General features: G+C 44.8%; 1 protein-coding gene across 5 annotated transcripts in view; it reads right to left on the bottom strand.

Moving 5' to 3' along the window:
• LOC105356117 (neurofilament heavy polypeptide) overlaps positions 1–13,661 on the bottom strand; it is a 29,102-nt gene extending 15,441 nt beyond the window's left edge. Inside the window, exons 1-3 of one of the 5 annotated variants that reach the window (XM_023964819.1) lie at positions 13,562–13,661; positions 3,230–4,228; positions 1,810–2,024 (exon numbers count right to left, since the gene is read on the bottom strand). In XM_023964819.1, the coding sequence (XP_023820587.1) occupies positions 1,810–2,024; positions 3,230–4,105 (1,091 nt within the window). In that variant the 5' untranslated portion in view covers positions 4,106–4,228; positions 13,562–13,661. Of the gene's footprint in view, positions 1–1,809; positions 2,025–3,229; positions 4,229–9,333; positions 9,474–9,546; positions 9,792–13,561 lie in introns of those variants that run through there. The other 4 variants (XM_023964818.1, XM_023964821.1, XM_023964817.1 and 1 more) reach the window with 4 other exon arrangements.
• Positions 13,662–13,864: the final 203 nt, after the last annotated feature.

Genomic DNA, 13,864 nt, shown 5'->3' with positions numbered 1-13,864 from the left:
AAAAAGGTCCGTCAACAGATCTGGATGAAAGCCAGGTCTGACGTTTTAGACTCTGACATGAATCAGATAGGGAGAAAATTGGGCTGTGGAGTAGCAGTTAGAAGATTGCAGGTTTGGTTCCCGCTTTGCCCGCCCATGTGTCAATGTTTCCTTGGGCAAGACACTGAACCCCACCTTGCCCCTGGTGGAAGGTTGGCGCCAGTGTTGGGCAGCCGCCATCAGTGTGTGAATGAGACTGTGGCGGTGAAGCGTTTTGGGGTGTCGAGGTAGAAGAGCGTTAATACGCCATTCATCATAAATGCAGTCATTTCTCCACAGAACACGGAAAAACCAAGAATGACCAGAGTGCAGGAAATGTGTTCTCTCTGTTTGGAAATGTGAAAATGTTCCCTCCAGTCAACATGGGGAATTTTGATTCAGATTTAAAAAGAGTTTCACTTCAAACACACCACTTTGTGGAAACAGATAGAACTGATAGAACTGTAAGGGTTATGGGCATGTCCAAAGTCTGGCCCGCGGGCCACATACAAATCTCATGTCCTAAAATCAATAAGCTGCAGTCCCCAGCACTTTCTAGAAGTGTGTGGTCGAATGCCTGATTGTGTGTGAAAAAATGAAGCAATCGTTAAGTGTTTTCGGGCACAGCAGCGCTTTTCACGAGAACGAAATGAAAACGCCACAAAAGTGAGCTCCGAGGTAGAAACACCGATAGCAAAGTACCGCAAACCTTTTCCTGATGGGGTTTATGACAGACGTGATGAAAATGGTGGAGAACATTTGTCCTGAGAAGCAGCAGGAGATGCTCACATTTGGCTGGAACACTGCGGTCCGGAGAAAATGTCATCCCATATTCAGAGACGGTTGGAGGCAAAAGGAGCAGACTCTGAGTTGTTGTCATTAGCCTGAGATGACACACAGACGCGTCCGACACGCTCGTGTTTTTGAGGAATGGACGGTTTCTCCATGCGTCCCGGTGGCGCTCCAGCCTGCAGACGGAGCTTGTTGTGGCGTGGAGCGACATTGTGACGTTTCCCGCCATCTGGATAACGTCAGCTTTAACAGGCGTGAACGTTTGCTGTGAACATCTGAGCGTGTTTGGCTCCACATACGTGTGCGAGACGACGTTCTCTGTTCTGAACTTGAACCGTGCGAGGACAGGACGGACGGACTCTCACTGTTGGGAATCAGAACTAGAACTTTGAGCCTGACCTTTTTGATGGAATCCAAACCCAATCTGTTCCTGGTCTGCAGTCTTCAAGCTTTGTCCCTGCGTGACCCGTGCAGGTTTACCTGTTTCACACCTGCAGACACCCGGTGTCCACGCGTGCGGGCAAAAGGGACTTAAATGTCCCAGTCAATGTCTGGCTCTGCGACAGACCGGTTCACCCAGCAGTAGCTGGGATAGGCTCCAGCAACTAAGTGACCCCAAATGTTTCATTGTTCTCCGTCACTTGCTGACCATCAGACCCCCTTCAGTTCCCAGACTTAGAGCCAACCTTGGAAGGACAACATGAGGCCGTTCATAGTTCATGTAGTTCTTAGTGAGAATTTCCTAGTTTTTTGCAATTTTACACTAAAAAACTACAAATAAGGCTGACAATTACTGGCTAGTCAGTGTTTTTATTGGCATAATTACAACGCAGAATAGGATTCTCTATTTAATGTAATGTTTATAAGGAACCCATAAAGGATTTATAAGGTTTTATCTTTGATCTGCATCACATTCTTCATAAAGTTTAATGTCTGCTTGAATACTACAGTATCTGTCCGTTCTGATGTGGCGTGCTACTGCTACGGCGAGCATCTTACTTGTGTTTAAGGCGAGGGCTGCGGGTGGGGGGATATAAGGAAGAGTGGGTGCCCTGGAAACTCCCGTGAGCTCTCAGTCCTGGTTTAGGGATCGGTTGACCTTTGACCTCCTCCTCCATCTTTTGCCACTGCTGGCGAGCCGACATGAAATCCACATGCTCGGTGGAGATGTTCTCATTGAGGGGCTCCTGCTGCACACAGAAATCAGGAGGAACCTGGTAAGAAAAGCATGACAGATTAGTTTTCAGTCAAATTTAATAAACATTTATGGAAAATACTCGGTTTACAAGAAACGCTGAACCCAAAAAACATGATATCATCCCAATCAATTACAGATAAAATCTTGATCTATCCAGAGAAAAAAGTTAAAGTGCATAGAATTTGTTCTCTGCATTTGACCCCTCCCCTGGGGGAGCAGTGAGCTGCAGACACAGCCACTCAGGAACCATTTGGTGGTTCAACCCCCCAATTCAGCCCTTTAATGCTGAGAGTCAAGCAGGGAGGTTTTGGAATGGATTCCTGGATTTCAACTCAGGACATCCTGGTCTCACGGTGGACACTCTACCTCAAGGCCACTGAGTTGGTACATATATGTTCCATTCCCCTGTCTTCTATTTCCAGCGTGTCCTCTGCAGGGTGATGGGGATGCTGGAGCCTATCCCAGCTATCAGTTAAAGGCAGTGGACACCCTGCACACCAAAGAGTTCCACACTCACGTCTTCCTAAAGAACAGTTTAGCCATGAATCTAAATAAAAAGTGAGCTTTTGGTCGACGGAGAGAAAACCCAAACTCCACACAGAAAGATCTCCATGATGCTCCGTTTTCAAAGATTTACTGTAAACATAACAGCAAAAGTGTAACCAATGTGACAAAAGTCCTTGACGCCCTTTTTCATAGCAACAAAAAGAAATTAAACCAAGGCTTTCTTTGCTTTGTGCCTTGGATCAATATAGACTCACGATTACGTATCAAACTTCAGTTTTCTTTACAATAATAAACTGTGTTAACGTGAACAAAAATGGGTCATAACAGTTTACTGTCTTTTATTAGTAAACAGAGCTAAAATAACATTTAAAAAATAAAATATGATCTAGTTTAATAAAACTAAACTCAGCTTTGATTAAAAAGAAAAGTGAGAGCCAAAGACTGAAATTCATTGGTTTAATCGGATTGAAATGACCAAAGACGAGAGCAAAAGACAAATCACCGCAGGTTTGTCTGCTTTGGCCGGATCTGGTGGGTTCTTTTGTGGGGGATTGTTGGTCTTTTTCCTGTCGTTGTGTTTGCTCCACATGCTCCAGGTTTTTCATGCATCACATGGTTTTTGCCGTGTGCTTTCTTACTGTGTGGGTTGGTGCCACGCCTGATTTTTGGGAGGAGCATCTGTGTGGATGAGAGGAGAGCGGCGGTCAAACGTACCTTTGTGTCAGGCTCAGGTAAGCTGGCCATGGAGCCAACGGGAGGAGACTGCAGGACCTCATGTCTGCTGGATCTCGTCTGCTCCTCTGTGATTTCCTGGGTCTTATCGCTCTCGTCCCCCCTCTGTTCCATTGGTCCTGTCTTAACTTCCTCCTCTTCCTTCGTTTTCTCTGCATCGCCTGTGTCAGCAGGAGTTGCTCCATATCCTGTGAGGCTGGTGGCATCACAGTGGTCCTCCCCAGCGTCGCAGTCTGAGGACGTGCTGGCCAGCTCTGCCTGGTAACAGTCGCCAGGATCCCCCCTGCTGCTGGGGTCATGCTCCCAGGACTCGAGCCATGAGGTTTGTGGAGGATCAGCGGGGACCACCAGGGGCTCCGGTAACAGACCGGATTCAGACTCAATGAGCAGATTGGACAAAGCCTCTTGTGTCAGCTCTTCCAGTGTTTCTGTTATCCATCCATCCGCCTCCTTTGTTCCTCTTCTCTCATCTTCTTCATCCATACTGGTCCCAAACAAGTCTTCATCAGTATCTCCTTCATCCGCTCCCTTTGTTCTCATTGCGTCTTCTCCTTTGTCGACTTCTTCTCTTTGTCTCTTCTCGTTTTCCTTCCCTTCGTCCCATCTGGTCTCCTTTTCTTCCAGAGTTTCTGTTCTCCCTTCATTTCCTGTCTCATCACTTCTGTCACTTTCATCTTCTACCTCTCTTTGCTTCTTTTCAAAGACTAGATAGTCGCATTCATCTCCTTCTGAATTTCTTTCCTCTGACGGCTCCTCTTCTTCCTCAGAGACTTCTGGGTAACGGTGCTCTTCCATTTCCTGACTGCTGCAACAGAATAAGTTGTCTCTGTCTAGATCTGGTGAAGATTCAGTCTCCATGGATACAGAACTTCCTGCTGTTGCAGGTACAGTGGAGTCCCTGACGAGGCTGGTGTCAGGACGGCTGCTGTGGTCACCGGCTGGCAGTTCAGGCGCTGTCCTTCGTAGCCCAGTTGTAGCTCTCTGTGGAGAAAGAGGTATCAGTCAGACTTTGATGAAACTGAGGCTTAGAGCCTGAGGCCTCAAAAAAGAGACACTATTCCTATTGCAAGCACCAAGACTGGAATCCTGAAGGCAAATACATCAGCTTTGACTAAAGGGGACTATTAACTCGTTCCTCACAAAGAGCTCAAATCTGACTGAATGTCAGAGCGACTAGAAGAATATTTACTCTTCCTACAACTTCACATGGCATGTTTGGATTTACTACAGAGGTAATGCAGCCTTTACTGCCTTGTAACTTTTCATTCTGAAATACTAGTAACTCTGTTAAAGCGACACATTGAAGAGTTTCGTTACATGAAAGCAAAGACTCAGGGAAAAGCTGAAACAAAGCCGTCTGACTCCACAGTCCAGACTCAGACGCACTTTCTCTCCTCTGCTGTCTCCTGTCTGCCCCTCTGAGCCTCTATCCATCCTTCTGCCTCTCAAACTCAGAAAATGGATCTGATAAGCTGCTCTATGAATTCAATAGACAACATTTTTATCTATGCTTAGGAGCAGGAAAGTGGACCCGTCCTGTCTGGTCAGAACTTCTACAGCTGGATACCAATGATCCCTGATTGCCTGTGAATGCATTCCTATGTCCAGATGTGTGACTCCACCCGTCTCAGACATCCAGGACTCATCCAGCTGACGAGCTGTTGGAGCTCTGCTGAGAGTCACAGCGGGCGGTTCAGACTCACAGACAGTCAGAGAAAAGAGACATAGGAGGAGAGCTTTAAAGAGCTGAGAAATGACAAAGAGGGCAGAGTGTGTGTGTGGGGGCTTTGTTGCTGCTTTTTTTTTTTTTTTTGGAAAATACATCATGGATCAAGTAGAAAACTGGTCTACTTCACTCTAGTTGTGTTTTGGTTCATGCATTCTATAGCAGGAAGGATAAATGTGGAAAACTTTCACAACAAGAACTTACACTAATCTGACCTCAATGGTTTTTTTAAAAATTGCTTTGGCCAAAATCACAGAACCTGCATTTCTGACATCTCAGTCATCATTTAAGCTGCTCTGCTGCTATTAAGGATGCAAAAAGGATTTGTTCTCTCTTCTGAAATGCACATTTACAGTAAACATCATTAGCTATCCACGCCATGAGGTCAACAGTACAGAATCAATTCATGACAGGAATCAATGCTCCTCCTCTCGCCTGCTGAAACAGATGGAAAAACAGATGTCTGTTATGACACATGTCTGTCTCCTCTTCACTGGTGTTTTACAAAAAGTCTGTATTTAATGTAACCATGAGGGGCCAAGCCAGGGTCTCCCTGTGCCGGACCCAAGCCCAGATAAACATAGAGGGCTGTGTCAGGAAGGGCATCCCACGTTAAACCAAACATGCAAAGCAGACCTAGGAAGTTAACAACGAGCTCCATCGGTGCTGTTCACCGACAGGATGCCAGTGGAATTCTGACTACTGTTGGTGGGGGAAGGAGAAGAGGAAAGTCATGAGAGTTGGACTGAGAGTAGAGACTTTGAATGTTGGGTCTAGGGTGATAAAACGCTAACGATTGATATCGGGATAAAACTTTCTCTAGATAGAGAAATAAGTCCATCATGATAGACTTTTATTTTAAGTAGACATGGGAAAGGACCCTGAAAGACCCTCCCTCTTGTCCAATCAGAATTCAGTATCACAGGGCTGGACCAATCACAGTTGAAAAGGAAACAGTTGACAGACTACCGCATTTTCACCACCATAAGGCGCGCTTAAAAGTGGTAAATTTTCTCCAAAATGTACAGAGGGCCCTATGGTGCCCTATGGTGAAAGAAAACACCCCCCCCCCCCCTGAAAAGTGCAGGTATGTGCATTAAGCAGAACAACATTGTTTTGGAAACCCTGAAAATGCAAAGAGACAAGATTAAACTACTAGCTATCAGCTACGAGGAGGAACATGGGAGCAGCTGCCAGAGAATTCAAGATGAAGGAATCCATGGTTCACAAGTGGAGGATGCTGGAAAACGAACTCAGACAGTCAAGAAGACGCAGCTGAGTTTCCATGGAATAAGCCGCGGTCGCCCGAGTTGGAAGACGGACTGGGATTATGGATTAAGGATCAGAGAACAGCTGGGAGAAGCATTTCAACAGCCAACATTGGACTGAAGGCAGGAAATGAAAATGAACATTTTCATGGAGGTTGTCTTGGTGTTTTTGTTTACTGAAACGCCATCATCTTTCCATCTGGGCAACGACTATGCAAACTCAAACTCAAACTTTATTTATTTATATAGCGCCTTTCATTTTGGTTAAAAACACAAAGCGCTTAACATAAAAACAGATAAAACAGTCATAAAAAGTGAAAGTTATTAAAAACAGAAAACAAAGGACAATCACACAAAGAAGGTACCCCTCCCTCACCACCCCCCGCCCCCACCCCCACCCACCCAGTTACCCCAGTAGAACCGTGAACAGAAAAAGAACTGCAGTTGAAGAAGGTCTGGCTTGGTACTGCTGCGAGGAAACGATATCATGGGGATCCATTCATTCCAAGGCCCAGCCGGACCACAGGGGCCATTACCGCAGCGCCCGCCCAACACAGGGCAGCCCAGGGCCCCATCCATGGCTATTAGACCACAGAGTGGGACCCCAGCCCGCCCAACCAGAACGGGCACCACAGCAACGGCATGCCCTACAGGTCAAGCTGGTGGTGCCCAAGAACGATGGATCCCCCAGAGGAAACACTGGAGTAAAAAACATCAGAATAAAAAATAAAAATGATCATAAAATAACAACAATAAAAATAGAAAAAGATAAAAAATAAAATAAGATATAAGAATGTTAGTAATTAAAAAATAAAAAAAATAAAAACGTCAGTGATTAAAACATAACCTAAGAATCATTGGTAAAATAACAATAAAAAGAATTGCATATTAGAAACAAAGATAATAATAGTCCTTACAAGAAAATAAATAATTAAATATGTAAATAAATACCTCAATTAATAAATAGATTAGAAGCAATATTTCGTTTTTAAATGGAACCGATCAAACAGTTTAGTGGTTTGATTTTCTTTCCCTTTACAGCTTTTGCTTTAATTTTTGGTTTGTTTGTAATATTTATGCCTTTTCTTAGTTATCTGAAATAACAGCTGCATGATGGGCTTAAATTAGACAAGTATAGTTATTTGGTTCATATTGTGATATATATTGTTATCGCATGATATGAAAAACTAAATTGTGATATAAAAATGTCCATGGCACCCCAGTTGGAACCAAGACAGGAAAATGTAGAGAGTTAGTCATCATGATGCAGAGGAGGAAGGTAGACACGCTGTGTGTCCAGGAGAGCAGGTGGAACGGTAGCAAGGCTGGAAGCTGAGGAGCAGGTTTCAAGTTATTCTATCGTGAAAAGGAGGAGGAGTTGTCTTTAAGGAGGAGTTTGTTAGGAGTGTTGTGGAGGTTAGAAGAGTGTCAGAGTGATGAGTCTGAAGATAGAAATGGAAGGTGTGATGTCTATGTTGTTAATGGGTATGCCCCACATGCATGTGAGCTGGAGGAGAAATTCTGGTTGGACGTTGATGAAGTGATGATGAGCATTTGTAGAAGTGAGAGATGTTGTCATTGGTGCAGATTTCAATGGACATGTTGGTGCAGGAACCAGATGTGATGAGGAGGTGATGGGCAGATTTGGTATCCAGGAGGGGAACGTAGAAGGACAGATGGGGTTGATTTAGCTAAAACTATGGAAATGGCTCTAGTGAATACGATCTTTGAGAAGAGGCTGGAACATATGACCTAACAGAGTGGAGGTAGAAGCACACAGACAGACTACATCTTTTGGTGAAATATGAAAGAGACCAGAGACTAAAAAGCATGGATAGATGAGTGTTTCCAGACCGCAGAGGATGGGGGTGTGTAGGATGACTATGATGATAAAGAAGATGAAGAAAGAAAGGGGAAAGGCAGAGAAGAGGACAAACTGGTGGAAACTGAAAAAGGAACAATGTTGCAGGACTTTTAAGAAGCAGCTGAAACAGGCTCTGGTTGGTCAGGAACTCCCAGATGAATGGAGCACTACAGATAATGTGACCAGGGAGAAGGGTAGGGGTGTATATGGTGTGTCATCAGGAAAGAAAGTTGATGACGAGACTTGGTGGTGGAATGAGGAGGTGCAGGAGTGTATAAGGAATCAGAGAGAGGCTAGCTAAGAAGAAGTGGGACACTGGGAGGACTGAGTAGTAGACAGAAGTACAGCATTCTCCCCGTATTCACAGGGGTTAGGGACCATGGATACCCGCAAATATGCAGAATCCACAAATACAGATTACGGATACACGAATATTTACCTTTTTTTTTTACAGTAAAGAAACTGGAAATGACAATATGGGAATATTAACGTAAAAGGAAACCCAGTATAATTACTTTAGGAACATTTACCATAACTACTGTACTTTATTTACACCAAGCAGTAAAATCTAAAATGAAATATAGTAGAGTAACCGTGTACCGTAGTTCCTTTTACAGATTTATTACTGTACAATGAACTACAGTACACAGCTACTGTAATTCATTTTACAGTAATAAAGCTGCTTTATAATAATTATTGGCATCCAGCTGCATGTGAGTTACTGTCAAATCTACAGCAGCTATTTCACAATGTGGTCCTCCAAAGCTACTTTTTCTGTTAGTTTCCTTTTTTCACGGTCTCACGGTTTGTATTTACCAACGAATGAGAACGTTCTTTTTTATTCTGTAACTAATCTAACTGACTGGTGAGAGGAGCATGTGTTGCTCATCAGAGGAAGGATCCAGCTGTCTCCTCTTTCCTGATGGGTCATCAGTGATGCAGCATCTCAACGCTCTAATCTGGGTTTCTAAATGACCTTCTGGATTTGATGGATCTCCCTGACCTCTTTCAAGCACAGAGGTCCAAACCTCAGATTAACCAAATGTTTAATCTGCTTTCCGTGTCAAATGAAACTGTCCTGTGACGTCTCTGCTCATCAGCTGGAGGCAGGATGACCGTGTCCTCATGACCAGCACAGCTTCAGAGAGAAGACTCCTCTGTGGTCAGATCACTCCAAGGCAGCATCAACATCAGGACGTCTGCTCCAAATCATGAGACCATTTCCCACCGTTTAGCCCGTTCCACTCTGTTCCAGTGTCAGACTCCAGGGTCTGTTCATCATCATCCGTGAAGCCGTTACGTAAGGCAGCATTCTGAAATCAGGCAAAGCGTGATAGAAACCCGCACATTCCCGCTTCAAGAGGCAGCAGCCCGGACCGCCGCGTGAGGCTGTGATGATGATGCTGACGGAAACGCGGCGCTGATTTCTGCGGTCACCTACCAGCAGCTTCCAGCACAGCAGCCAGAAGGAGATCATGTCCAGGCGGCCGCGGCGCGCGCCCTCCTCTCCGCCTCTCCCCAGCGGCGGCGCGAGCAGCCAGGCGGCCACGAGCTGGCGCGAAGAGCGACGCGTGAGAGCCGACGGCTGTTTGCGCGCGAGGAGGAGGCGGGCAAGCGCGCGCGCACGCACTCAGGAAAGAGACAGGACGGCATATGGATTTGCAGCTTAACGGGCGAATTAGAGCAGAAGAGATCAATCAGAATCGATAGATCATCGGCTGCCTCTCCCACCCCCTCTGGTTGGGGCAGAGCACAAACCTTCAGGGTAAAACTCACTCTGGGGTTCACAGGATGACATGTTATCAGGGTCACTGGCAGCAGTGTTTACATAAAAGAACATTTTTATGAAGTTTATAAATTTACTTCAACTAAAGTTGAGGATGCGGTGAAGGACCAATGTGTGGAATCTACATTGAAGTTCTGAGCTGCATTAATGAACATTTCCTCCACAGCAAAAGACAAACAACATCTGTAATGAGCAGACATGGGTCTATGCCATCAGCCTAAGCCATCAGTCTATACTACCAATCTATACTACCAGTCTATACCATCAATCCATATCAGTCTATACTACCAGTCTATTCCATCAGTCTTTACCAGAGGTGGGCACTGAGGGCCACATGCCTGCATGTTATCCAACATACCCTGCTCTGCTATGTTCAGTCTATACTACGAGTCTATACCATCAGTCTATGCTACCAGTCTGTACCATCAGTCACCTTCTCTACATGGATGACATCAAGCTATATGCCAAGAGCGAGCGTGACATTGACTCCCTGATTCACACCACCAGGATCTACAGTACTGACATTGGGATGTCATTTGGGCTCGAGAAATGCAGCCGGATGGCGACAAAGAGAGGCAAGGTAGTCCACACAGAAGGGGTCTCACTCCGAGAAGGAACAATGGCAGACATTAAGAACAGTTACAAGTACCTTGGAATTCCGCAGGCAAACGGCAACCTGGAGCAGGCAACAAGGAAAGCTGCAACAGCTAAATACCTCCAACGAATAAGGCAAGTCCTGAGAAGCCAGCTCGATGGCAAAAATAAGACCCAGGCAATAAACAGCTACGCACTGCCAGTTATCAGATACCCTGCAGGAATAATAAGATGGCCAAAGGAAGAGATACAGACCACGGATGTTAAAACATGAAAGCTCCTCACCATGCATGGAGGCTTCCATCCCAGATCCAGCACACTGAGACTGAGATAGAGGCTCAGATCTACGACACCAGACAAGACCCAAGGTGTAGGCTCTGTAAAGACCAGCCTAAACAATCCAGCACATAACTGCAGGGTGGAAGATGCTGGCAGGGAAAGCATACATGGAGCGCCACAATCAAGTGGCTGGAATAATATACAGGAACATGTGTGGTAAAGAATGAGAGAGCAAAGATCCTGTGGGACTTCCAGATCCAGAGTGATAGGATGGTAATGGCGAACCAACTAGACATTGTAGTGGTGGATAAAGAACAGAGGAAACCCGTTGTGGTGGATGTGGTAGTGCCAACCGATGGAAACATAAGGAGGAAGGAACATGAGTAACTGGAGAAATACCAGGGACTCAGAGAAGAACTGGAGAAAGCATGGAAAGTGAAGGTGACGGTGGTGCCTGTGGTAATTGGAGCACTTGGGGCTGTAACCCCCAAGCTGGAGGAGTGGCTACAACAGATACCTGGAAAGACCTCAAACCTCTCAGTCCAGAAAAGAACAGAGCTAAGAACAGCTAAGATATTGCAGGACCCTCAAGCTCCCAGGCCTCTGGTAGAGGACCCGAGCTTGGAGGAGAAACCACCCGTGGAGCACAGAGCGGTGACCAGCTGTGGTTTAATTTTATAATGTGTTCACATTTCATATTAGCATTTGGCAGAACAGAAAAAAGTCTGGGTATAAGGGCTGGTTTAGACCCTAACCCAGTGATTCATCAGCTGTTGTTTTTATAATACGTTTGGGGGAAAAAACTAAATGAAACTACTTGGAATGAGTTAGAGCAGAGCTGTCAATATGTGTCTAATACTTACAGTATACGTATATATTGAATATAAAAATAGCAGCTACATGTTGCATCAGTGTCAAAGCATGAAGTCAATTTTTCCCAGCAGACTGAATCAGTAAAAGCTTCTTTCTTTGATCACAGGCAAGGTCAAATACAGATGAAGCTGTTTCCACACACACACCAACACACACGCAAATATACTCTTTATTGTGTGTCCTGTGTCCACTATGACACACCAATACTGTATGGACCCAAATAACGTGTAAAGTCTGGTTAAGAAAAAAGACTTTTTCAATTATCTTTGTGATCTATATGACATTAGTCTTTATTATTTATTCCCCCTGGCACATGTACTATTTTTCATTCTTTCAAAATAGTAATGTTTAAGAAGAAGTTTTTTGTCAAAATTTTCCACACTTTAGCTATATTTACACATAACTTATTTACTGATTGTTTTTAGGTTTTTTTGGTTCTGCTTCTTGATTCAGGTATATCTCACCTGATCATATTTCATCTTATCTTCTGCTGAAACTCCAGCAATCTAACCAAAGGGAAAGACATTTAGGAAGAACGGCCTGTCCTCAGCTGTAACCAGCATCTGAACAAGACTTGGTCTACAGTTCTGTCACTACAGTTTCAAACCCTTAAAGAGTCACCTTCACCATTTTGACATCGTCCTGTGCTGTTGTTTGAAACTTTTGCAGTAACCATTTCAAGCAGCAGATGACATTATGGGCATTTTGTCTTGTTTCTGAATCTGATATGTCATAATAGAGTAGCATTCTAGTACTGATATGACTCGTTCTTTGATTTTCGTCTTCACCTTCTGAGCCTAAAATTCCTATACACCTCAACTATGAGGGACCCAGACTCATCTCTCATGTTAGCCTCGTAGTTTAATCCAGACTCGAGCAGTCACAATCCTGGTCAGCTAAAGTCAAAGTTAGAAAGTCCAAAGCCTCGTTTCCACTGAGCGGTATGGTCCAGTCCAGTCGGGTCCGGTCAGGTTTAGAATGGTCCAGACAATTCAGGTGAGTATTTCCACTCAGAGTTGGACCGTCACGGCGCATACGTGGTGAAGCTAACAACAACAATGGAGGTCATTCAGCATCTTATTTTCAGCTCGTATCTACAGAGCATTTCATGTTGTTTGAGAGAAGATTGCAGGCAGCAAAGAGAAAAACAGACACTTTCTTGGAGCTTTCTTTGTCCTAATGACCTTCAGCCAAACAACAGGTTTCAACAGTAGCTCCGCCCCAACCGGTCTGTTCCATTTTTCTATGAACCTACAACCAACTGGGGCCCAGAAATGGTGGGGTGAGATCCGCCTTAATGGGTCCATTTTATAATGGAAACGCTGAAAATACTGGACAGGACAGGACTGAAGCGTACCGTACCACTCAGTGGAAACGAGGCAGTAGAGTCATGGAACCCACAGATGGAGAGCTCTTACTCCTGATCATGCAAACCTAAAAAAGACGTTCCGGTCACATTGTTTAAAAGTTCTATATCATGGCGCTGACCTAAGCGTCAGTTGGTTTTCCAATTATTGGTTGACATCCGTATTCAACAGTTTATCACAACAATGAGAACGTATTATAACGATCAGCACATATCCCTTTCCAGCAGTTGAGGCTGTAACCATGACAACACGCCGTACCACATATCAAATTTTCCGCTTTCGTGGAAAAAGGGATTTAAACCTGAGAAATAACCAGATAAAAGTACTAAAAATGGATTGAAAACACATTTCTTTGTGAGTGACCATAAGCGGGATGATGCCCTTTGATGTGTCCATTTTCAGACTTTGCAAAAGCGTCCGTCCTTCGCTTTGCGTCAGACGGTTCAGGCTTCCGGGTCATCCGTTAGTTTGGGATAATGGACACCTCGCCGGGCATTATCTCTTTACATGTTTACCATCTCACAAAAGAACTTTAAAGTACAGAAAACACATTTTACCAGCTGCTGCTTCAGCTGTTGGCTCCTGCGGCTCAGTTCCTCCTGGTGAGACCAGTTTGTTCGGCCAGGTTTCTCTTCCCCTTCATATTATCCCTCCTCACCCTTTATATCCTTGCTCTCTCTCCCTCCCCTCCTTTCAAACACACATGTCAGTGCCAGCAGCTTGCACACTGAGTGAGTGTGGGCAGCAACCAATCAGACAGCAGCAGCTTTGGCAACATTCGCCACACACACATGTTGGTCCTGACACCCTTCACTGACAATGATTAGTTTGAATATAGGCATGCACAGTGCTGTTCCTCT

Source organism: Oryzias latipes, chromosome 17 (genome assembly GCF_002234675.1).
Source record: "Oryzias latipes chromosome 17, ASM223467v1".
In the NCBI taxonomy this organism is placed as follows: domain Eukaryota; kingdom Metazoa; phylum Chordata; class Actinopteri; order Beloniformes; family Adrianichthyidae; genus Oryzias; species Oryzias latipes.
This window is presented reverse-complemented; position numbering and strand designations above follow the sequence as displayed.